Raw genomic sequence first — 22,415 nt, forward strand, 5'->3', positions numbered from 1 at the left:
GAGAGTTGTACTGATGGACAGGAGACTATTGCTGTTAGTTCATCAGTATTTCTGCAGTCAGCACACATAGATTCCATTTGTGATGCACTGTGTTCCAACTTGGGTAACTTCTTCTGTACTGTGCAGGGTGGATACTTTGGCCAAATCAGGAATACAAAAAAGTCATCTCAGAGATTGAAAGATGCGTTATTGGACCATGATCTTGCCCTCCCACTGTGCCTGCTTATGGCTCAACAGAGAAATGGTGTCATCTTTCAGGAAGGAGGGGAAAAACATCTGAAGCTGGTGGGAAAGCTGTATGATCAGGCAAGTAAAAACACCTGTATTTATGAGATCCCCTCCTTCTTGTTAACTTCTAGTGTATCATCACAATATCTAAGAATTCAGCACATAAATAGCAAAATGTGTAAAATTACATATGAGAATCCAGTACAACAAATACATAAGACTTTTTAAACTAATTGCAGGGTTGCTCTATTAAAATACATGGGTGTATTAAAAGTGTATTATATTGACGAGTGATTTCTGAGTAAAAGAGCAAAGCATCCTTTGTCATAAAAAGTTAAATTCTTAAGTGTCCGTCATGTTTTCTAATCTTTGGTAGTGAAACTTCCTTTTTTTTTTTTTTTAAGAATTCTTTTGCTGCCTTAGGCGATAGGAACCAGTTGCATTCCATTCTGGTAGAATAGAATACTGTTGAGTTCTGCTGGCTTTTCTCAGTGGGGTTTTTTATTTTATTGTTCTTCCCCCATGAGAAAATTTTGCTTTATTATTTGGTGTTTCTCATTCTTAATGAGAAACAAAAAGAAAAAAAAAAGCAAGTTTGAAGCTCTCCCCAACTTAATTGTTGAACAAAATAATAATGTTTGCTAACTTTTTGTATCTTTCACTTGTAGTGCCATGACACCCTGGTACAATTTGGTGGGTTTTTAGCATCCAATCTAAGCACAGAGGATTACATTAAGCGAGTGCCTTCTATTGATGTTCTCTGTAATGAGTTTCACACGCCTCATGATGCTGCATTCTTCCTCTCAAGACCCATGTATGCGCACCACATTTCAGTGAGTACAGCTCTTCCATTTGTTTGCTCGTAGTGCTGCTCTGGTACCGTTACCAGTACCTGTGATAGGTTCCAATAAAGTTTGTTTGCTAAATAAAACTTGCAAAGTTTTAGGAGTAGAATTAGAAATAGAAGCTGTGGGCTGGAACAGGTTGTCCTTAATCTTCTTAGAAAATATGGCCCATGTATCAACTTTTACACAATTTACAGAAGTTGTAGCTAATGAAGTCACCTCTTTGGATGTCTTGGGTTATCAGTAGGAATTCTCTCCCTCCCTGTTTCCTCAAAGGTCTGAGTTCTTCTGCAGGTGTTTTAGATGGATGTTTGCTGTGGAGGAAAGTGTTGCAGCTGCCGAATGGTATGGTATCTTGGGAAGTGTCAGAAACAAATTTGTTCCTGCATCTAAAAAAGCTCAATATGGAGAGCAGTTTTAACTTGATGTAGTATAATGTATTACTATAACAACAGGTAGACACATCGGTGAGGAAAGATAAATCCATCCAATATGAGTAAAGACTAAAGACGCTGTATGAGGTTCTTCAGTGCTTTATATACTGACATTTCACATGTGTAAATGTTGTATAGAAAGGTTTTTGAGAAAAGTTAAATTATATTGTTAAGTTTAATTTTTGTATATATAGATTAGTTTTTTATTTCTTTTATTTTTTTATCCACAGTCAAAGTATGATGAACTGAAAAAAGCTGAGAAGGGAAATAAACAGCAGCACAAAGTTCACAAATACATTACATCGTGTGAGCTGGTGATGGCTCCTGTTCACGAAGCTGTGATTTCTCTGCACCTCCCTAAAGTTTGGGATGACATCAGCCCTCAGTTTTATGCTACATTCTGGTCTTTAACAATGTATGACCTTGCCGTGCCACACAGCAGCTATGACAGAGAAGTCAATAAACTTAAAGTCCAGATGAAAGCCATAGATGACAATCAGGAAATGGTATGTTGATACAATTTTGTGGTCCAGTTTAAAATTTCTAGCCTTAAAAGAGTTTCTTTTCCTGAAGTATTATATTAAGGTTGTTTAGATCTGGGAAGTTTGGTCACCTGGTTCATCCATTCTGATTTGCCACGTTAACATAATTTGGATTGACTTTTCTTCATAATTCCCATGTGAAAAGTACTAGTGACTCCACTAAGTGAAAATTACTGGAAAATCAGTTCCAGAAAGAAGGTCTTGACACGTTTGTCTGTTCACTCTTAAGTATAGTCAGCCAGTGTCCATAAAATCAGTTGATTACTAGAGCAGAGCATTTTTGAGTGAAATGAAAAGTTTTCCAAGTATTCTTTAGTATTACGAGGAATTTATTGCTCTGTCTTTAGCAAGTTTTAGTACAATACTAAATGAGTTACCTTGACATTTTATAGCCTCCAAATAAAAAGAAAAAAGAAAAAGAACGTTGCACGGCTCTGCAGGACAAGCTCCTTGAAGAGGAGAAGAAGCAATTGGAGCATGTGCAGAGGGTTCTACAGAGACTGAAACTAGAGAAAGATAACTGGCTTCTGGCAAGTAAGTGTGTCTAGGGGAAATGCTGTGGATGTTATTGTAGTTGTCACTGTCTCCAGAACTTCCTTGCACTAATATTCTTAATGTTGATTTGAAAATTTGATCTCTTTATATGTAGAGGTCTGTTAGCAAGGTAAATTTTTAGTTAGAATGTAATGTGTCTTTGCAAATGCTGAGTAGTTGGCTTTCGTTGTTGGCTTAGTTGGCTTTTTTGTTTCTTGCAATGTGAAGACCTTTTAAATTTTGCCCTAATTTAGAAAATAAGTTAGAGATAGAGCAATTCAGTGGAAATTTGTAATTGCAAGCTGGCTTGTACTTGCTAACTGCAGTTGGAATGCTGCTAAGTTAGTATAATTGCTATAGAACAAAAAATAGGCATGTAAAGTCTCAATGATTGGTTTGAGTTAACTTACTTTGAGTCCTGTGATTAGGAGCAATATGCCATGGTTTGGGTGGTGGCATAAACCCTGTTCCAATGACAAGATAAGTGTTATGCCAGCCTAACCAGCCCCATGCAGTGAAACAGCATGCACGTGTTTCATATGGCAGATATGCAGCAAGCAGAACTAAGGTTTTTTCTTGCAAAACCTCTGTAGTGTTTCATGTTGCTTGTGAACTCTGCTGGTATGGTTAATCTGAAATGTTTTTCTCTGGTCAGTTTTCTTCTCTGGATGAACTTTGAGTTTGTAACTGGAAGTAGTAGTTCGTCTGTCCCAAGAAGCCTAGCATAATCCAGTGGAAAAGAGTTTTGTTGTCCAGCTCGTGTAAGATCCATCCAACTGGTTTAATGAAGAAACACTGACAGTTATATCAAGAGAAGTTATTCCCTATAAATATTTATTGTACTGGTGTGGACAGCGAATGAACTGCAGGAAATTACTGGTTGAAAAATTACTGCCTGATTAAAGCTTGGTCTAGAGGTGACTTGGTAAATCTGTCTACTTAAAGAAGCACCCAAAAGTGTGTAGAAAATAGTTTGTGTTAGTATGATCTGTATATACATGTAACACTTTATGGGATACTGGGAATAGCTTATTGTTGGTTCTTGTGCTTGGGCTTCAGCTGGAGGAATTTTCCCAGTGTTATATCCAGAGGCAAGCTGATTATTTCAGCAGTTTGCCTATTGAAAGAAATAATCTGTAATTGTACTATATGAGGAAATTGAACAGCACATCCACTGTAGTAGTAGGTTTTATTATTTTTTAAAAATATTTATTATATAATTATTTTTTAAAAGATATTTGGTTTTTTTGAAGACTGGCTTCCTGTCTATAAACTTTTGATAGAGTATTTCTACCCTTGAGAACAGGTTAGTTTTTGACAGAGTATATAGCCTGGTATCTTTAGCAATTGGAGACTACCTGTTCTGACTGGCTGTTTCCTTGCTTTGTTTATACACTTCTGGAGCAACACATACTTGATTGTCCTATGAACTGTGATTCTCTTGATAGATTTTTTTTTTCTTTTTTTCAAATGTTTGTTATAACCTTTGAGGGGTAGATACTAAAATTAAAGTCAACATAAAGGTTTTAGTTAAGTAAAAGCTGACAGTCCTTTCTTGAACAAGCTTTATTCCGTGAGCATCACAGAATTGAAGCAAGTAAACCCTGGGTATTATGACTCGTGGCCTGTGCAAAACCACCAGTGGCCCTCATGAGAGGATCATGAGTGTTCTTCCTTTGGAGACATCCACTTGGCAGTCTTTAGTTCTGTGCTTTCCTTTGACCTTGCTTTCGTGCTGTACATTCCTCTCAGCTTGTTTTTATGCTCCTTCTTGCCATGGGACCAGTTTGGGTGTTGAGTTTACCAAACTGGGGTTGGTCAAACAGAGAAACAGGTAACTCTTGAACTTGATACATTGCAGTCTTTTACTCAGTGGTAGAATGAAACTTTCACAAAAAGTGTATGTATTGGGGTGGTGGTTTACTGAAGACTGTTCCTCTTTAAATTCCTCTGTTTGATTAATTGGGAGAATGATTATTAATGAATTGTATAGAGACAGCATGTTCATCAGTTTCTAAGGAAACCAAGCTGAAAGTCAGCCTCATCTAGAAAGATGAAAGAAAGTGTTCTAGGGAAATAGCAGGTGGTGTTTGCTTTGCTGGTGTGCGCAGTTTGAGCAGGTGGAGAAGTTTGCTGAAGCTTTCCCAGAACCAGTTTTTAGCCCTGTTGTGTGAAAGAAGAATTTTGCCAATAAAAAATAAACATTTGCTACATCTACCCTGCTATTCTATCCCCACCCTTAAACAGTTGCACTTATATTCACTTTTTCTGATCAATGCCAAAAATATGTCTGAAATAAAAGTGGCCAAATGTACAAACACCAGAGTATGGATGTGTCATACTGAACTTCTTGGGAAGAGAGTAGTTGAATGATAAACCATGAATTTACTCTATTTTTCTTTTCTTTTTTCCCCTCTCAACTTTTGTTTTTTGAAGAATCTACCAAAAATGAGACTATCACCAAATTTTTACAGTTGTGTATATTTCCTCGATGCATTTTTTCGGCAATTGATGCAGTTTACTGTGCTCACTTTGTTGAACTGGTGCATCAACAAAAAACACCCAACTTCTCTACACTTCTCTGCTATGACCGAGTAAGTAGCTCTTTGTGTGTATGTAAATCATTGCCACTACAAACATGCCAAGCTAGTGTGTCTCCTGCCTCCCAGAAGAGGTAAACAAGATCATTTCTTATGTTTCATTCTAGAATCTGTAGCAATCAGAAGTTCATTTTTGTACTTCAGATCTTAGAAGCAAAGTTTTCTTAAAGCTTCAGGGGTTTATTTTCAAGAAATGTTGTTTGTGTTTTACCCTAATGAGTGTGGAGTTTCAGAGCAAAGTCATTAGCTGTCATAGGAGTTGCTTTCAGGTTTTGTAACCTTTAAGTAATCTGCATTTCCATGGCCTGCTCTAATACTCCCATTTTTGGTGTGTGTGCTCTTCTGCAGTGGAACCAATTTTCTTATGCTCTTCCCCCACCAGCAACATCCTTGGGACCCTTCTGACCCTGGCAAATGGTGCCACAAACAGTGAGCTAGTTTGTCTCACTGTATCTGCTCTGATTTCATGTATCCAAAAGAGCATTTCTACTCAAGTAGCCCTATCTGATGGACCTGTGTGGGCCAGGAAAAAAAACTTCTCTCCATCAGATTAGCTAGATGTTTACTTCTGCCAGCTCAAATCATTATTAATTTGAAAATAACACAATTATGTCAATGAAGACACTTGAACTATCAAACTGTGTGTCAGCAATACCTGTATGCAGTGCTTGGATTCTGGGCTAAGAGTGAAGGACCAGCAGTTGAGAAACAAACAGTATTTTATAAGCAGTCTGTTTTATTTAGAAACCAGCTTAATGGTGGTTTAGATGAGAGAAATTTATAATTTTTGTTAGGTCTTCTGCTTTTGTAATTCAGTAAGGTCATAGTAACGTTTTCTTGCTCTATTCAAAGGTATTCTCTGATATTATATATACAGTTGCAAGTTGCACGGAAAATGAAGCCAGTAGATATGGCAGGTTTTTATGCTGTATGCTGGAGACCGTGACCAGATGGCACAGTGACAGAGTCATATATGAAAAGGTATAGGAAATTACTAACATGAATTTGCTCATTAGAATATGTACTAACCATTTGTGTAATTCAGCACAGTAAAAATGGATTTAGTGAAACTGTTAGATTTAAAAACATTGTGATTGGATTTTTCTGATAGCATAATCATAGAATTGACTTATATTTTACTATATATGTGTTTTTGATAGAATTAATTTTGTATGGTGTCAAAAAATATATTTGCTAAAAAAACCCTTTCCATTTCTGATTTTCACATAGCTTACCTCAAAGATAACTTATATGGAAACTCTCCTAATACTCCTTGCGCAATCTAGTTAAATTATGAATAATCTTTTCTCTCACCCACAACTAAAATTTCAACATAAATTAGCTTAAAAAAAAATTATGTGAGTCTTGTGAAGTGTGATCGCGTCTCATTCTTTAGAGTTTAGAATTTAGAATTACCAGTTTTGTTTCCCAAAAAAGAATTTTTTCCTCTTCTTTGATGTGCATGTAGGAATGTGGCAACTATCCAGGCTTCCTAACTATATTACGAGCAACTGGGTTTGATGGTGGAAATAAGGCTGATCAATTGGATTATGAGAATTTTAGACACGTGGTACACAAATGGCACTATAAATTAACTAAGGTAAATCGAAATGCCAAAAACCTTATGTTTTTGAATGCTTTAAAAAAACCCCTCAACTTCATTAGATTTAATTTATGTTTTAGGCTTCTGTGCACTGCCTGGAAACAGGTGAATATACACATATCAGAAACATCCTGATCGTGCTGACCAAAATCCTTCCATGGTATCCAAAAGTGCTGAACCTGGGTCAAGCCTTGGAAAGAAGAGTACACAAGATATGTCAGGAAGAGAAAGAGAAGAGACCTGATCTATATGCATTGGCAATGGGGTAACAACAACTTATTTAAGAAAGTGGTTAAAAGTGGATCATGAAAGGCATCTAAAGACTCGGAACTGTTACAGTCCTAACATTTGATTTTTACCTTATCACAGAAGATTTCGCTATCCTGCATCTTGGTGCTGGCAGTGTGAATGAAAACATTCATTTTATGCTGGATGATCACTAATTTCCTTTACAAGACTCTAGTAAAAAATAGTAAAGATTTCTACTTACAAGAGCATAGCTTTATTTTAGAGAAGTACTATAGCAGCAAGGAGATAGGAGGGATAGTAAAAGGAAGAAAGCCAAGAGGCTATTGCTGCAAGACTGGTTAGATATTGGAAGTGTTATATGATTCTAAAATGCTTAGTTTCGTGTTACATCTTCCTGTGGTGAATGTGGAACCATCCTCGTATGCCTGAGGGGCAGTTCAGGTTGCCCTAGCAGTCTGAAGTTTTGTCAGTCGTCAGTTTGTTCTGTGTGTTTGGCAGGGGGTGTATGTGGGGGTGTGTGTGTGTGATGGTGAGGAAGAGAGTGTGGAAGTAGGGCTGCTTCTATGTCTAGTGGGTTTGTTTATTTTTCTTTTGAGCTCATCAATAAAGGGGGAAGAAACTGCGTATGAGTTAGGAAAAACTGTGAAATAAATAACAGATGAACTGTTAGATTAGATCCACATTTAAGATTCAACCCATGTTTTGCTTTATGTTTGTGCATATTTAACAATCTGTGCGACTTACAGCTATTCTGGACAGTTGAAAAGTAGGAAGCCTTTCATGATACCTGAAAATGAATTTCACCACAAAGACCCACCTGCCAGGAATGCTGTACCTGCAACAGTACAAAATGGGCCAGGTGGTGCTGGGATGCCTACGTCTCTCACAATAAATACAGTTAGACTGGAAGAGGGCACTACTGAGGAGACTGGTAAACACACCTATGATTATTATATGTTTATTTTTCAGTAGAATTCTTCTGATATTCCAGGCTTCTCTCAAAATTTGCTTCATTAAGCTAAAAAGAAAACATGTAAATGTGATGCCAAATAGGATCAATGAATGTTCTTTATTTTTACTTGGTTTTGGGAGAGGGTGTTCTGCTGCCTAATTTTAGCTGTTAGCTACACATGACCTTACATGAATGTGCTCAGCTACTTGTTGTGTTTTAACCAACAGGATATATAGTAACTTGCTGAAATAGACCTGTTCTGTTTTTTTTTTAAGCAGATAAGCTAAAGGAGAAGTCTCAGGGTGTGGTGAAAGTTATTAATAAAACTGTCAACGCTACACCAAAGGTGACAACAAGCAATGGAAACAGTGCATCTAATAGGTGAGAAAAACTATTCTCATATGTTCTCTGTTTTCTTCCTTCCAAGACAGAGAAGTACACTTGAAAACGACCTGCCTTTTATTTTGGGTTCTGTATAAATAGTTTCAATTTCCTTAAAGTTTAATAAATGGCATTATTTCTTTCAAAATACACAGTTTTACTGATCTGATGTTGTTAAATGTGTCCCATTTTAGCTAAATAAGATAAATGAGAACAGTTGCTTGTTGCTTTTCTGATAAAGAAACAGCAAATCTGAAATCTTACGGTGACTGCTCCAGGAAATTCTGTCAAACATTCCAAAGTAGAACTCCTGTGATAAAGCTAGAGCTGTGTTTTGTTTCCATCCTAATTGGCCTTTTTATTTTTGATGCAGCAAAATTATTAAAGAGAAAGATGATAAAGAGAAAAGCGGGAAGGAAAAAGATAAAGAAAAAAAAGACAAGACTCCAGCTGCCACTCCAGAGATGAAGGCACTTGGGAAAGATGGGAAAGATAAACCGAAGGAAGAACGGGCAAACAAAGATGAGAAAGCAAGAGAGATCAAGGAGAAAACGCCAAAATCTGACAAAGAGAAGGAAAAAGTGAAGAAAGAAGAAAAAGCTTCAAAAGAGGAGAAGTCCAAGACGGTTGTTACCATCATTGAGTCAAAGTCAACTGCAGAAAAGGAGAGAGAAAAGGAGCCATCCAGAGAAAGAGATCTAGCGAAGGAGATGAAATCCAAGGAAAATGCTAAAGGAGGAGAAAAGGTGCCAGTAGCTGGGTCCTTGAAGTCACCTGTTCCCCGATCAGAAACATCAGAATCTGAAAGGGGTAAGTTTGAATATTTCGTTTCTGTTCTTGTCTAGAAAAATAGAATGTGTCACTTGAAAATCACTTAATGTCAAAAATTGCTAGAGAAGTTGAGAGAGAATCCCTACGTAGTAAGAAAGATTTTGGCACTGGCTTTTCAGTACAGTCAATATCTAAAGGTCAGAATAACTTCAAAAGGCAATCTATGTGAATGTGTGAACTTCACACATCTCCAGTGAATGCTTGTTCTCACAAAGCCTGTCATTTTTTACTGTGTGAATGGTCTTTTATTAAAATGTATTAGTATAACTTCGGCCGTGCAAGTTTTGCAAAAGTGTAATGCAAAAACTTTGTGTGTACTCTGAGAGCTTCATGACAACCTTTGAATTGGAAGAAAACAGGGAAAGTAAAAGATAACAGGCCTTCGCTTCCTTAAGAAGGATGCAGAAAGCTTTATCAGTCCCTTCTTGTATTAAGGGTTAGCAAATCCTTAAATTATTATCTGAGGCTGATGTTGAGTTTTATATTTGTGCTGCTTCAGGCAAACCACAAGGGCAGGCTATGATGCTTTTCATAGGGTTCACCTGTTCAAGGTCTTCATAGCAATTCCAGAGTTCAGACACTGACTTCCATAAAATTGAAGTTTGGAGTGAGCATAATTTTGCATCAGTTTGTTCACATTACACCTTTGCTGCAAACTTTCACAAAGATGGTCAAGGCATGCTGTTAACTCCAGATAGCTTAAGGAAAACAAAATTCACATAGTGGTAAGAAATCTAGCTTTAATTATGTTGGTACTTCAGAAAGTGATACTATTTGATTCTCCTTTTTTAACTGTGTTTTAATAATGCCATTGTTCTGTTCTTTCCTCAGAACAAAAACGCCGCAAAGTTGATACACATTCTTCTCCGTCACATTCCTCAACAGTAAAGGTTAGTATAGCCTGAGGAAGGCAGCACCCATGTTAGGCTCACAAGTTTGGGATGCCAGTATTCGACTTCCTTCAAGTTTTGTGCCAAGTATACACTGGAACCACTGGAGGTTTTATGTTGCATTACAAAATGCATTCCTTTTCTTTATTGGCGGACTGTCTTTTTTTTCTATAAAAATATATTTTAATTAACCAAAATAATGCTTCAAGGACCTAGCACAAATTTTGTAAAATAGTGTTTGGAAATTTCAAGAGAATTTTTACACAGAAGTGCCTCATTGCTTTAAGCAGTCAGTTTTTTTGGAGTGCAATGGTAGCTACAAGCAAATGAGTCTTTGCAACAGAGTGGAGCATATTTTTCTGCACTTCTTTGAAGAATCTGTAGCACTGAAGATTCCTGGATGATACGGGATGTACGATACCTCTGAATTCATCAGGCTTCTTGATGAGCATCATACCGATATGTGCCTTCTAAGGAGGAGTCTTGAAAGGAGTTCCATTTTAAAGTCTCCTTGGTGATCAGTTCTCCTGTAGTTGTGTATATTCAGTGCGCATGCAGCTTCTGTTGTACCTTCCCTTCGAGGTTTGTTTATTTCCAATGGGTTCCCACCATGTTGAGCCCTGCGTTACGATAAAACCAGATGTGGCCACCAAGCCTCCTACCCAGCAAAGAGAAACCCCAAGCACTCAAGCGCAGCACAAAACCATGGGCGTAGCCTACTTGAAGACTCAGGGTAGCCATTCCTTGCTCCATATTTATATTATTTCTAAACCATCTATGTTCATGGAATCTTTGAATTTGCAGTACGTTGAACATTTAAAACTGTAAGTTACTAATACTTCATCAAGAGCACTGTGATGGATTATGTGGGTCTTTAAACTTCACCATCTTACCAACTTTAGAACAAGCTCTTCTTTTTTTTCTGTTTTTTCAGAGTACATATTTTTCTATGTAAGATTTACTTGAAAGATTTAAGTTAATTTTGGAGAATTCAAATAGCTTTTACTAGTTTTGAGGAAACAGGTGACAGTGATAACTACTCGTAATGATGAAGTTTTTTATAAATGGCAGCATAAGGTCATTCTAGAGTGACTTCTACCACATTTAACTGAAAGTGGAGAAGATACAGGTTTAAAAGTATTTTAAACCTGTTTCACCTCTTGTTCAGCTATATTTAGAGTTAAGACTATTTTTTCTTTATATTTTTGTCTGGGCAGGAGAGTGTGTTTTCACTGTTCTAGGAAGAATTAGATATGGACTTATACAGACTTTGGAATTTATTTAATAGCAGAGTCTAGAGAATAGATAATTACTGTCTCCCCCCCCCCCCCCCCCCCTTTCTTTCTTTTTAAAAAGTATTTCAGTTCCTAGCTTTATTTAGAGTACAGTATTAACATAAGATTTATTCCAGAAGGAGTAGCTGTTTTTTGTTTCAAGGGTACGGCCGTGCTTCCCAAAGTCCCTCTGGTTTCTGAAAACTATTCCAGCTCACGTGTCATCTCCGTTCATTTTCTACAGGACAACCTCAACGAACTCAAGGACTCTTCAGCAAAGGTTTGAATCTTTTAGAAACCAGCCAAGTTTATTTTCATATTTTGTTGCAGAGAGAAGTTAACTTTCGCTCTTGTGGCAAACTCCCATCAGAAAATTCCAATTCCATTCCTGTAAATAGTAGCATAGTAATAGAGGGATGGGGTTTTTTGTCCTGGTGTGTAAATCCTCTGTACAGGAGAGACGGTTGGTAATGTAGAAGCAACATAACAAAAATCCCCTGAATTTACCTTTCTGTCAGTATTTTGAAGAGATGTAACATGTCAGTGTCTCTTCTATTCCCCTCTAAAACTGGTGAATACACAGAAATGTCCTTATGATTAAGCCTTTCATTTGACTGAAAAGCTGATAGGATAGCTAAAATAGTTCTTAGAATTGTTTGAGGGGTTTTGAATATATCAATTAAGGAACAGTAGTTAGTTAAAACAAAGAATATTTGAGATGCCCCTGGAATATTGATACTCTTTCCCCTAACAACTGTATTAATGTTCTAGTACTATAGTATTGTGTTTCTAAGCATCACAGACAACCTCCTGAATTATCATCATCTTTGTGTATTTACTTCCTGTAAATGCACTTCAGCTTCATTATCTTAGGAGAAGCGATACTAAAGAATGCTCTCAGGAGTTCATAGAATCCCAGATTGGAAGGGACCTCAAGGATCAGCTGGTCCAGCCTTTCTTGGCAAAAACATGGTGTAGGCAAGATGGCCCAGCACCCCGTCCAGCCAGATCTTATACGTGTCCAGTGTTGGGGACTCCATCACTTCCATGAGGAGATGCTCCAATGGCTGATTGTTCTTGGTGTGAAGCGTTTCCCTCTTGTGTCCAGTTGGAATCCTCCCATGAGTAACTTGTATCCATTACCCATTATTTTTCCATGTGACTGCTTGTTAAAAGCGCATCTCTCTTGGTAGCCGCCCTTTAAGTACTGGGATGTGGTGATGAGGTCTCCCCTAAGCCTCCTCTTCCCGTGTTCTCCCTGCCTTCCCTCTCGTGTCGGGCTGCCCAAGTCTTGGATCAGCCTTTGTGGCCCTTCTCTGGACCATCTCCAGCCTGTCCACATCTCTTTTGTATAGCAGGGACCAAAACTGAACACAGTGTTCCTGGTGTGGCCTAACAAGCACTTGGAATATAGTATTTTAGACAGATTCTGTAACTATTTTGTTGGTTTTTTTAAAATTCAGGCACATTGTAACTGTTGTAGAGTAATAGTCACAGCCACTGCACACCCGCTGATACATCAGGGGATGTGACTGATGGGAATTGGATCAAATCTTCTAAAGTTGCTGTTAAAGTCTTTGGTTACACACTCAGTTCCAGTGTGTAACTAAACTGCACAAAGATTTATCACTTGGAAAATGCTGACCATTTGGACTTTTTGGATACTTTTTGGGTTTTCCTGGGATTCACTTACTTTAAAAATGTGTTATGGATTTCCATTTTCTATTCTGTATTTACACTGTTGGTTTAGTTGTAGCTAGCGTTGTACAAAGTGTTCAGAACACTTTGCATGTTTTAAATCAAAATAGCTGTGATTCTGTAATGGACACTTGCTGATGGATTTTTTTTTTTTTTAATTGAATCTTTCCAATACCAACTGTATGTGCTTATAGGGATAGTGTATATGGGAAACATCCTTTAGTCTTACCACTGATGAAATTACAGTGTCTGTAGATTGAATCCAGATACTCTTATAAATCATCATCATTGCCATCATCATATCTTGTATATTTAATTTTTTTTAATTGGAGAGCTATAGTATTTGTCTTGAGCTCACCTCTGCATGAAGGGTGGTATATGGGAATCCATAAAATCTCACTTTTCCCTTTCTTACTATATAAGTCAAGATTCAGGTGGTTAATTGAAAATGTGCCTATGTTTTCATTACTTAAGCTAAAGTTTTATATAAAAATATTTCTTTTACTTATTAGCACAATGATTTAATTAAGCAGGCAGTGAAGCTATTTGTAATTAAATTATCAGCAAACAGCTTTATTTTTCTAGTTAATTTGAAAAGTTGTGTTTTAGAATTAACTATAATGTGTTTGTGTAGACTTAGCTGGAAGTGTATTGCAGTTGTGTGACCTTTTAATGGATTTATTCTTCAGCTGTTTGGGGGATGGGGGGGTGTCCAACCCATTCCTTCCTTTTCTAAATGCTATTTTCTAATCTTTCTCACTTAATGAACTAATCTTCACTCTTCAGTGCCGTTCTAACAGACTTAAAGCACTTCATGACAATGTTCCCTGTACATGGTGTAAGACAAGTTAAATGTTCTTCTTTACTTCCATGTACTTGTTTGGGAAACGGATGGGATGTTCAGAAGCCTGTAAGATTTATGAGTTCAGCTTCCACTGAAAGTTAAAAGTCTAGTGCTGTTGTCTGCTTACAGATGTTTTTTATTCCTGACTTGGCTCAGTTTCTGGAGCCAGACAATGGAAATACTGGTTTACACTGCAGGTGAAATAAATGGTGCCAGACTTGAATTAGGTTTTTTCTTTCTTTGGCATTTGTCCAAGTTACAAACCACACAGAAGTACCCAAAATTTAATGTGGCGTCAGATGCAGCATTTCTAGAAGCAAGTTGATAAAGTCTTTCTGGTAAAGGTGGGGAAGGATGGATGTAGTTTTCCAAAACCCTGCATTGGAATGATAGAGGAGCAGCGCAATCTGTTGTGAACAGCCATGAGAACACAAGAAATGGAATAGGAGAAAGAAGAGCTATGAGTTTGCTTTCTCCTGTGGAAAGCGGCTCTAGACAACTGAATGGGGCTGTTTAGAAAAAACATATTTGTGTGTCATTGTCAGCAAAGAAGAGAGCAGGGGTAAATTTACTTGTGGAATGGCACTGTAGGAAATGGAATAAGAAAAGAGGAATGAGGGAAAAGAGCAAAAAGAAATGTCTAGTGAAAGAAGTATTGAAAGTTCAATCTCTGTTGTAGGATAATAAAATTCTAGTGCAATAATAAAAGGAAAGAGACCTAAGTTTTGTTAGTGTGACTTTTAACACAAGTTCACTAACATCAGGTTTTGGTAAGTTAAATGTTTACTGAAACTGGAGAAGGACAGGATTAATTAAATTTTGGAAGTTGTTTGAAACACTAATTGGTTTGGTTCAAGTGATATCTTGATTGTTTTAAACTAATCTTCCACTTACCTCTTTTGTTGGTGTCCTTTTAAGTAAGGTGTCTCTCTAAAAAGAAATACAGAGAACATTTTAATAAAGATACTTTTGCCCCCAAATAAAATTGTTAACTTACAGAACTGGGGGAAGATTGAAGTGTACTGATTTAAATCTGTGTGCTGGTGTAGCTTAAATACCAAGGGAAGTGGTTTTAATTTAAAACTTGATCTTAATATTTCTTAGATCTAACTATATAATTGTATTTAAAAAGACAGATATAGTTACTGTACTGTATCCATTTTTATGTAACACATGCATTACCTGTTTTATGGAGCTTACCAGAATTGTTTAGAAGAGACAGTGGAATAACAATCTAGAATACATTACAGAAAAAAACAATTCTATGTTCAGCTGTTTTTTCTCATTTGAAGGGTAGAAATTAAAGACACATTATTCAATGTATTGTCTTAAATACTTTGTCGATAAAGATTATTCTTTAAAAATAAGTTGTAGCTTGTTTAAGCAGGTGATTCCATTCATTTATTCCAGGCAAGATTAGAGGTGTTGAGTCCATTAACCTTCATACCCTGTTCCTGTAGCTCGTGTGTCTGATTTGTGTTCATGCATCCAACTGGTTCTGGTGAACAGTGTTGTGTGTATTTAACATAAATGTCTCAGTTAAGAGAAAATATTCTTGAATTTCCAGTGTTGAGTAAATAAGCTGTAGGTTAAATTATAGATGACGAGTTTGAACGTGTCTTTAATCACTCTTTGTTTTGCTAATAAAGTATTTATGTTTAATATTTGAGCTAGATCTGGTATGTTAGAATAAGACTTCTTTTTGTTTACACATATAGGAATACATATTAATACTTGGTGATGTTGACTTAATTTAACAGCACTACGTAAACCACACTACTCCAACACTGTCCAAGAGTAAGGAGAGAGAAGTGGAGAAGAAAGATTTGGACAAGTCAAGGGAAAGATCCAGAGAGAGAGAGAAGAAAGATGAGAAGGACAGGAAAGATCGAAAAAGGGTTGGTGACATTTTTAATGAACTGGTTTAGACAGTTGGTTTATGTGCTTGGAAAGCTTTCTGTTCTAAGCCCTTGAAGTAATAATTGGCTGTACAGCCCATCTGAGCACAAGTGATCTCTATCAGAGGTGGCATTTTTGTTCTGTTACTCTTTCAAAGGTCGGTTTGCAGTAAGGCATTCAAACCTCTTCACCCTCCAGACCGGTCTCAAGAAACTTAACACAAGATGTAACACCTCAGTTACATCCTAAGTATTCAAAAACTAGTTCTCCAAAATAAGAATATAAGCAGGTGCTACTTCAGGAGTATGTTTTAGTCTGCTAACATCTGCATAATTGTATTTGGTGCCAGGATCATTCAAACAGTGACCGAGAGGTACCGCAGGATTCAACTAAACGACGCAAAGAGGAAAATGGCACAAGTACGTATTTTACTTTTTGTGCGTGTGTTTGTCAGGCTTTTACTTGTTGTGAATTACAACTTTCTGTTCTGTTTTTAGCTGGTTCTTCAAAACACAGCAAAAGTGAAAGTCCTTCTGATTCCCCTCGCTTAAATGAAAAAGAGAAGGATAAAAACAAGTCAAAATCTTCAGGAAAAGAGAAAGGTGATTCAATCAAGGCAGAAAAGATGGAGAAGAGCTCCTCTGGTAGCAAAAAGGTAAAATAAGATGTTCTTCTCTTGCTGATTTGTTTTTGTTGCTGACAGACCAAGCTGATATTTTTTTCCTGAAATTTATTGCTGCTTAATAGCCTAAATTAAAAAGATATGCTGTGAATGTGTAAGAAAATGCTTTTGAACTTCCGGTATCTTGTAGCTTTTAATATCTCGGCAGTCACTCCTGGCAGGAGCAGGATAGTTTGGAGGACTAGTTCATTTTGGCAGTACCCAGGAAAATTCAGAACTTACACTTTAGGTTCTGAATAATATAAAGTATTTGCAGATTACTTTGGTAAGCAAGTAGATGAAAGTAGGCTTAACTTAAATATAAACTAGTCCGTAATTCAGATTTCCACGTGCATGTGTCAGCACAGTTTCTTTTGGTGAAAGCAGGTATGTTGCAGTTATATTTGTATTCAGCAAACAGTACTTCCCAGTTGCAGCCCTGTGGCTGGCACTTAGCAGAGAACTGGAAGAGAAAGATAAAATAATCTCAGAAATCATAGAAACTGAGCATTGTCATTTTGAGTGATGATATTTTTAGCTGTGTCCAGTTATAACATTAAATATTACGGTCCTCCTAAACATCCTGTACAATGGGTGCCATAATAAGCTATTTCCCATATGTGTATTTTTAAAGGAATCAAGACATGATAAAGAAAAAGCAGAGAAGAAAGAAAAACGGGACAGTACTGGGGGGAAAGAAGAAAAGAAACAATATCCTTTTAAACATTGACATTTCAGAAAATTTCTGCAAATGAGCTTCCCTTTATTATATGTAGCAAAAGATAAATCTTTTTCCTTAATGCTGAATCTACTCATAAATCTTCAGACAAGCACAGATAATGAAGATTCTTTCAGGCAAGGTAAAAATGTTTGTGGTTTAATTTGTTTGATTCAACATCTCCTGTGGGCCCTGTTGACTGGTAAAGGATATACAGATAAAACAGCCTGAAATCACCCAGGGTGTCAGGGTGGTGTTTTGGGGTTTTTCGGTTGTTTTGTGGGGATTTTTTTTTTTTTGGTCTGATTGTGTTTCACGTTGGGGGTTTCTATGGGTATGTGTGGGTTCGGGTTGGGGTTTTTTTTAAATTACTATTATTATTTTAAAAATATTATTACTACTATTATTTGTAATTCATTATTACTCCCCCAGGGGAAAAATATTTCCCCATCATCCTCACAGAGATTATATAGATGCTCAGATTTTTTGGGGGGGAAAAAAAGTAGAGGCAGGGGATGTGGCACATCAGCAGTGTTTGGTGGAGTTGCATCTTCGTTGCTCTTTCCAAGAAAAGTTGCCATACAAAAGCAGAGGTGGATCCTTGTCATTCTGATATTCATCAGTCTCGATAATCTGCTAATCTGCGTGTTACTTAACTATATCTTGTCTAATATGTTGCAAACTCAAGTTTTGTATCTTCTTACTTAAAACCAGTAGCTTTTAAACCACAGTGCTACATAGTACAGTTAGCTCAGTGTCTCTGCATAATCTTTTATCTGGTCAGATCTGAGGAGGAAGAAGATAAAGGAAAACTTTGGCATGGAAACATGGACTATTTAAAGAAAGAAAATAAACTTTAGGGTATTTTGAGTAACCCTTATTCAGACTGGATCTTTTGGAAAAATCAATTGTTCTTTGAAGTTGATGGGGCTCTGAATGGTTTGGGCTTTTTTTCAGACCTATGCAACTATGTGGACACTCTTAAGATTTGTTCTATGGGTATGAGGGTAGGAGTTTTTTCTCCTCTGCTTTGAGACATTTTAAGAGTTTTGAAATGTTTTGTTTTCAGTTATTTAGGAAGGAAAATGTCCCAGTGAACTTAAATTAGTTCACCTGATCTATCCAACTTTAGTCAGAGACTGCTATTAATCTTTATGCATAAGGCAGGGTACAACTTCACATTTTAAGGAAAAAAAGAAAAAACAAAATTTGAATGTCTGAGAAAAGTATCCACTCATGGATTGTGACCTCAGAGCAAAGGGGGCTTATTTCAAAAAGGATCTTGTGTTCCATTTGGTGTCAAGGCTCATTCAGCCACTGCAGTTGAGGGCACATACGTGAAGGGGCTTGGGTAAGAAAGCTTGTGCTGATACAACATGCTCTTTGGTTATAAAAAGGGGGGAGTTCATGTTATTGCTTCTTAGTACTATTTCTTTTTATCTTCTTGAAGTAATGAAAGATACTTCTGTGAACAGTTTCTAAACTGAGAATTATGAGCATTCTCTGGAAAGAATTTGCTGGAATTTTCTAGACTCTTTGTCCTTCATAGCCATTATTGTCTGATCACTGTGGAGCGATCCCAGTTTTTTCCCTATTCTTTTAAATGCTACTTTGGAACAAAAGAAAAAAGGCAGTCTTGGTAGATGAAGTTCATTACTGAGCACTTACAGCTTCCTTAATAATAAAATGTGAAGTTTTGTCTTGACTAGCAATTCAATATAAAGTGAGTATTATCATTAAAATAGTTAAAAAAGCACAACTGTGTTTTGCTGACTGTAAGTAACAAGTGCTCAGGTAAATGTCAGTTGTACCATGAAATTAATGTCCAGCAATGGGCTAAACTGGAGCATCTGGCCTGGAACGCTGACAGCACCCCACTGTGTGCATAGTGAAGTGTGAAAAAGTGCTTTTTATAGCAACACAGTTGTGGAATCTCATCCTGTGCTCCTGTTAAATCTTTGATACTGTTCTTCCTAATAATGTACAGTGTCTGATTGACTGCATTTATTTCTTGCCTAATTTAGAGATAGTAACATTTTGAGGGGGTTGCACCTCTAAAGGAGTTTATACCTTCTCAAGTGACTACCTGTTTCCTATTTGTATGTTTGAATCAGAGTTTCACTACTTACAGTGCAGTGCTCATATTAATGTAGTTCTTGCTGTGGAATAAGGTAGAGTTAGGGAATGATAAAAATAGTTTTATTTCCCCCCCTCATTCTTTGAGTTGTGAATGGAATAAATACAAAGTTGTGAGATCAGTGTTCATATGAACATCTGATTCTAATTATGTACACCTTTGTTGCAGGTGACACTGAAATGGGAAGATATCCAGCTGTGACCAGAAATGTATTTTCCAGAGTACAGATTGCACAGAAAATTGTGAATGAAGAGGACCCATCTGCATCTCCTTAAATTATTCAGTTCTCTGCTTTATTTCCCCATGCTAAGGACTTAATTGTTAAGTTGTACATTACTGTATTTTTAACTTGTTGCTTAGTTTCTTACACATTTATTTTCAGTACCTGGCTGAAAGTGTTACCTATTCCATATTTTAGCACAATGTGCTGCAAACAAACAGTTGCCATAGTGCAAATGAGGTTTCATGTGTACATAGTTCCACTTTAGTTTGTCGAAAATACTGCCTGAGTTTAGTAATTCTTTAAATTTGAAATTGCATTCTTTTAGATGTTTGAAAACCACAAATAAACAGTTATTGAACCTTTTTGGATTTACCTCATTTAAACTCAGTTTTTATTTATTACTTGGCCTGTTTTTAATATCAGTGACTAAAAAAAACAAAGTTAAGTGGGAGCACTGTTTTCATGCAATGCTTAGGGATTATTTGTATATTGTGTATAAGGTTGACTTGTTTAAAGAAACAATGAATGAACCCTGTCCTATCCCATCCTAAACCTGTGCTCGGTTGTCCCCTGTCACACCTTTTGTTTGTCATGTTGTTTTTAGATTGATTGGAAATGCTCTCTTCAAAACTGAAATAAATTAAGTTTCAGTTACAGCTACAGGAGCTTTGTATTGCTGAACTTTAGTCTGAAAATTTCACAATGACTTTTTAAAAAAAAAAAAAAAAGAATTTTTTTATCTGCTAAATTCTACCGGTGTAACCTTTTTTCTAAATAAACAATAGTTTTCTCAATGGGTCGTAACTCATTCTCTGTGTGGTCACTTTATTACTTTTATGGATTGTTATGAAAATAGGATGTTAGTTGGAATTGTGGGGGAGGGTGGTTCCTGTCTTTGCTGAGGAGCCCTCTGTACCTGCCCTTTTTTAGATGCCAAGGGCCGGTTGCAGAGTGTGGTGCCTGCTGTGAAGTGACAGATGTGCCACCCTTCTGCAGCGGTTTCCAGGAGCTCAGGGTTTGCCTTCCTGCACTCAGTCAAGTTTACACCTTTCTTTTGAGCCATTTGTCCCTTATCCAAATGCCATTAAAATCTCGGTTTTGTATCGAATATTAATACTATTAAACATGAAGACTTGTCTCTTAAATATTTTGGGGTTTTGGTTTGTTAGGGTTTTGGTGAGGTATAAAGGGATTTTGATCAAAAATTAAGCATCCCTGATGCTGTATGCTTTCAGTAATCTGGGATTTGGGACAGAGCTGTGTTGTCTTGGTGCATGTATTTGAAATACTAAATATTAAGAAATTTTAGTGCTTGTAGACTTGGTCAGTAAAACTTTCCTGATTAGCTTTGTTCTGATACTGAGTCAGTCATAGAAGATTACAAACCCTGGCCCTGCAGTGAAAGAAAGACACAGACAAATTGGGAAGAGAATTGGGTAAGTTCTGCAGCTAATTAGAGGTGAGAAAGAATTACTAAAAAGAAGAGTAACTAAGCTAAATACTCAGGTCGTTTTAATTACTTCATTAGGGCAGTCTAAAATGAAGCACGTCTATCAAAGTCACGCTTAGTCCTTGGGCTTTACTGGAGTGTGGATGAGGTGAGGCTTTGGGTGGGGCTGCAGCCACTGGCCTCCGCTGAGCTCAGGGCTGCTACACCTCGGTGGGCAAAGAAGGTCACCACGGGGGTCTCTGAATACAGTGTAATCTCCAAAAACAAGGAGACCACCTGTCATCCCAGACACGGACAGAGAAGTTGAAACAATAATTTAGAATTCAGGTTGGAGGAAGCGTGTACCTGTCCTGGCAGGAGCGTTTGTCCTCACCCGATACTGCTGGCATGGCAGGGAGCAGTGGGGGTGTTTGCACATCCCTGGAAGCAGTAGTGGGGGAGGAGAAGGCATGTGGGGATGTTACACTGACCCTGTCATGGGTGTGGCAAGTGCAGACACACCCCCAGCGAACTTCAGCAGTAGAAGCGAAAGATTAAACTTTGTGAAAGCACTTCGTGCTGTGGCTGGGATAACTTGGATGTGGTCTGCAATGTCCTGATTTCCTGAGAGGGGCCAGAGGAACAGTTTCTGGGCAGCTTCATGCCTGTTGGGAGGGTTTCCTCCCCCAGAGATAGTGCAAAAGACAGCTGGTCCTTCCAGTCCTTCTTCCTTATGTGAGTCTCTCCAGAGACTCAGCTGCATTTGTGGAGACAGCAGCGAGGGTTTGGTGATGGGAGTTGTATACAGAGTACAGCCAAGGGGAATCAGTGAGTCCCAGAGAGCTGGAGAAAGCATGGCGAGGTTGTGTACACTGGCACACTCCTTGACTTCGTGCCCAGGTGGCCAAGAAGGCCAAGGACATCCTGGCTTTTGTCAGCAATAGTGTGGCCAACAGGATCAGGGCAGTGACCATCCTCTGTGCTGGTGAGGCAGCACCTCAAATCCTGTGTCCAGCTCTGGGCCCCTCATGGCAGGAAAGACTTTGAGGTGCTGGAGCCTGTCCAGAGAACGGCAACAGAGCTGGGGAAGGGTCTGGAGCACAGGTCTGAGGAGAAACAGCTGAGGGAGCTGGGATGTTCAGCCTGGAGAAAATGAGGCTTGGGGGGACCTGAGCACTTTCTACCTCTCCCTGGAAAGAGGTTGGTGCCTGGTGGGGGTCAATCTACTCTCCCAGGCAACGAGACAAGAGGAAACAGCCTCAAGTTGTTCCAGGGGAGGTTTAGATTGGATACTACAGAAAAATTCCACACTGCAAGGTTGGTCAGGCATTGGAACAGGCTGTCCAGGGCAGTGGTGAAGTCACCATCCCTGGAAGTGTTCAAAAGATAAGTGAACATGACTCTTAGAGCCATGCATTAGTGGTGGTCATGGCAGCGCTGGGT

General features: G+C 37.8%; 1 protein-coding gene across 10 annotated transcripts in view; it reads left to right on the forward strand.

Moving 5' to 3' along the window:
* THOC2 (THO complex subunit 2) overlaps positions 1 to 20,331 on the forward strand; it is a 50,546-nt gene extending 30,215 nt beyond the window's left edge. For 2 of the 10 annotated variants that reach the window (XM_082289205.1, XM_082289207.1), the window contains 19 exons: positions 127 to 306; positions 897 to 1,061; positions 1,738 to 2,013; positions 2,442 to 2,583; positions 5,020 to 5,177; positions 6,036 to 6,164; positions 6,652 to 6,783; positions 6,867 to 7,051; positions 7,782 to 7,966; positions 8,263 to 8,368; positions 8,742 to 9,178; positions 10,031 to 10,089; positions 11,527 to 11,643; positions 15,666 to 15,803; positions 16,154 to 16,223; positions 16,302 to 16,459; positions 17,100 to 17,176; positions 17,278 to 17,325; positions 19,489 to 20,331. In XM_082289205.1, the coding sequence (XP_082145331.1) occupies positions 127 to 306; positions 897 to 1,061; positions 1,738 to 2,013; positions 2,442 to 2,583; positions 5,020 to 5,177; positions 6,036 to 6,164; positions 6,652 to 6,783; positions 6,867 to 7,051; positions 7,782 to 7,966; positions 8,263 to 8,368; positions 8,742 to 9,178; positions 10,031 to 10,089; positions 11,527 to 11,643; positions 15,666 to 15,803; positions 16,154 to 16,223; positions 16,302 to 16,459; positions 17,100 to 17,176; positions 17,278 to 17,305 (2,742 nt within the window). In that variant the 3' untranslated portion in view covers positions 17,306 to 17,325; positions 19,489 to 20,331. Of the gene's footprint in view, positions 1 to 126; positions 307 to 896; positions 1,062 to 1,737; positions 2,014 to 2,441; positions 2,584 to 5,019; positions 5,178 to 6,035; positions 6,165 to 6,651; positions 6,784 to 6,866; positions 7,052 to 7,781; positions 7,967 to 8,262; positions 8,369 to 8,741; positions 9,179 to 10,030; positions 10,914 to 11,526; positions 11,644 to 15,665; positions 15,804 to 16,153; positions 16,224 to 16,301; positions 16,460 to 17,099; positions 17,177 to 17,277; positions 17,326 to 19,488 lie in introns of those variants that run through there. The other 8 variants (XM_082289209.1, XM_082289212.1, XM_082289206.1 and 5 more) reach the window with 5 other exon arrangements.
* The last annotated feature ends 2,084 nt before the right edge of the window (positions 20,332 to 22,415 follow it).

This window comes from Coloeus monedula (assembly GCF_965178545.1).
Source record: "Coloeus monedula genome assembly, chromosome: 12".
Taxonomy (NCBI): Eukaryota; Metazoa; Chordata; class Aves; order Passeriformes; family Corvidae; genus Coloeus; species Coloeus monedula.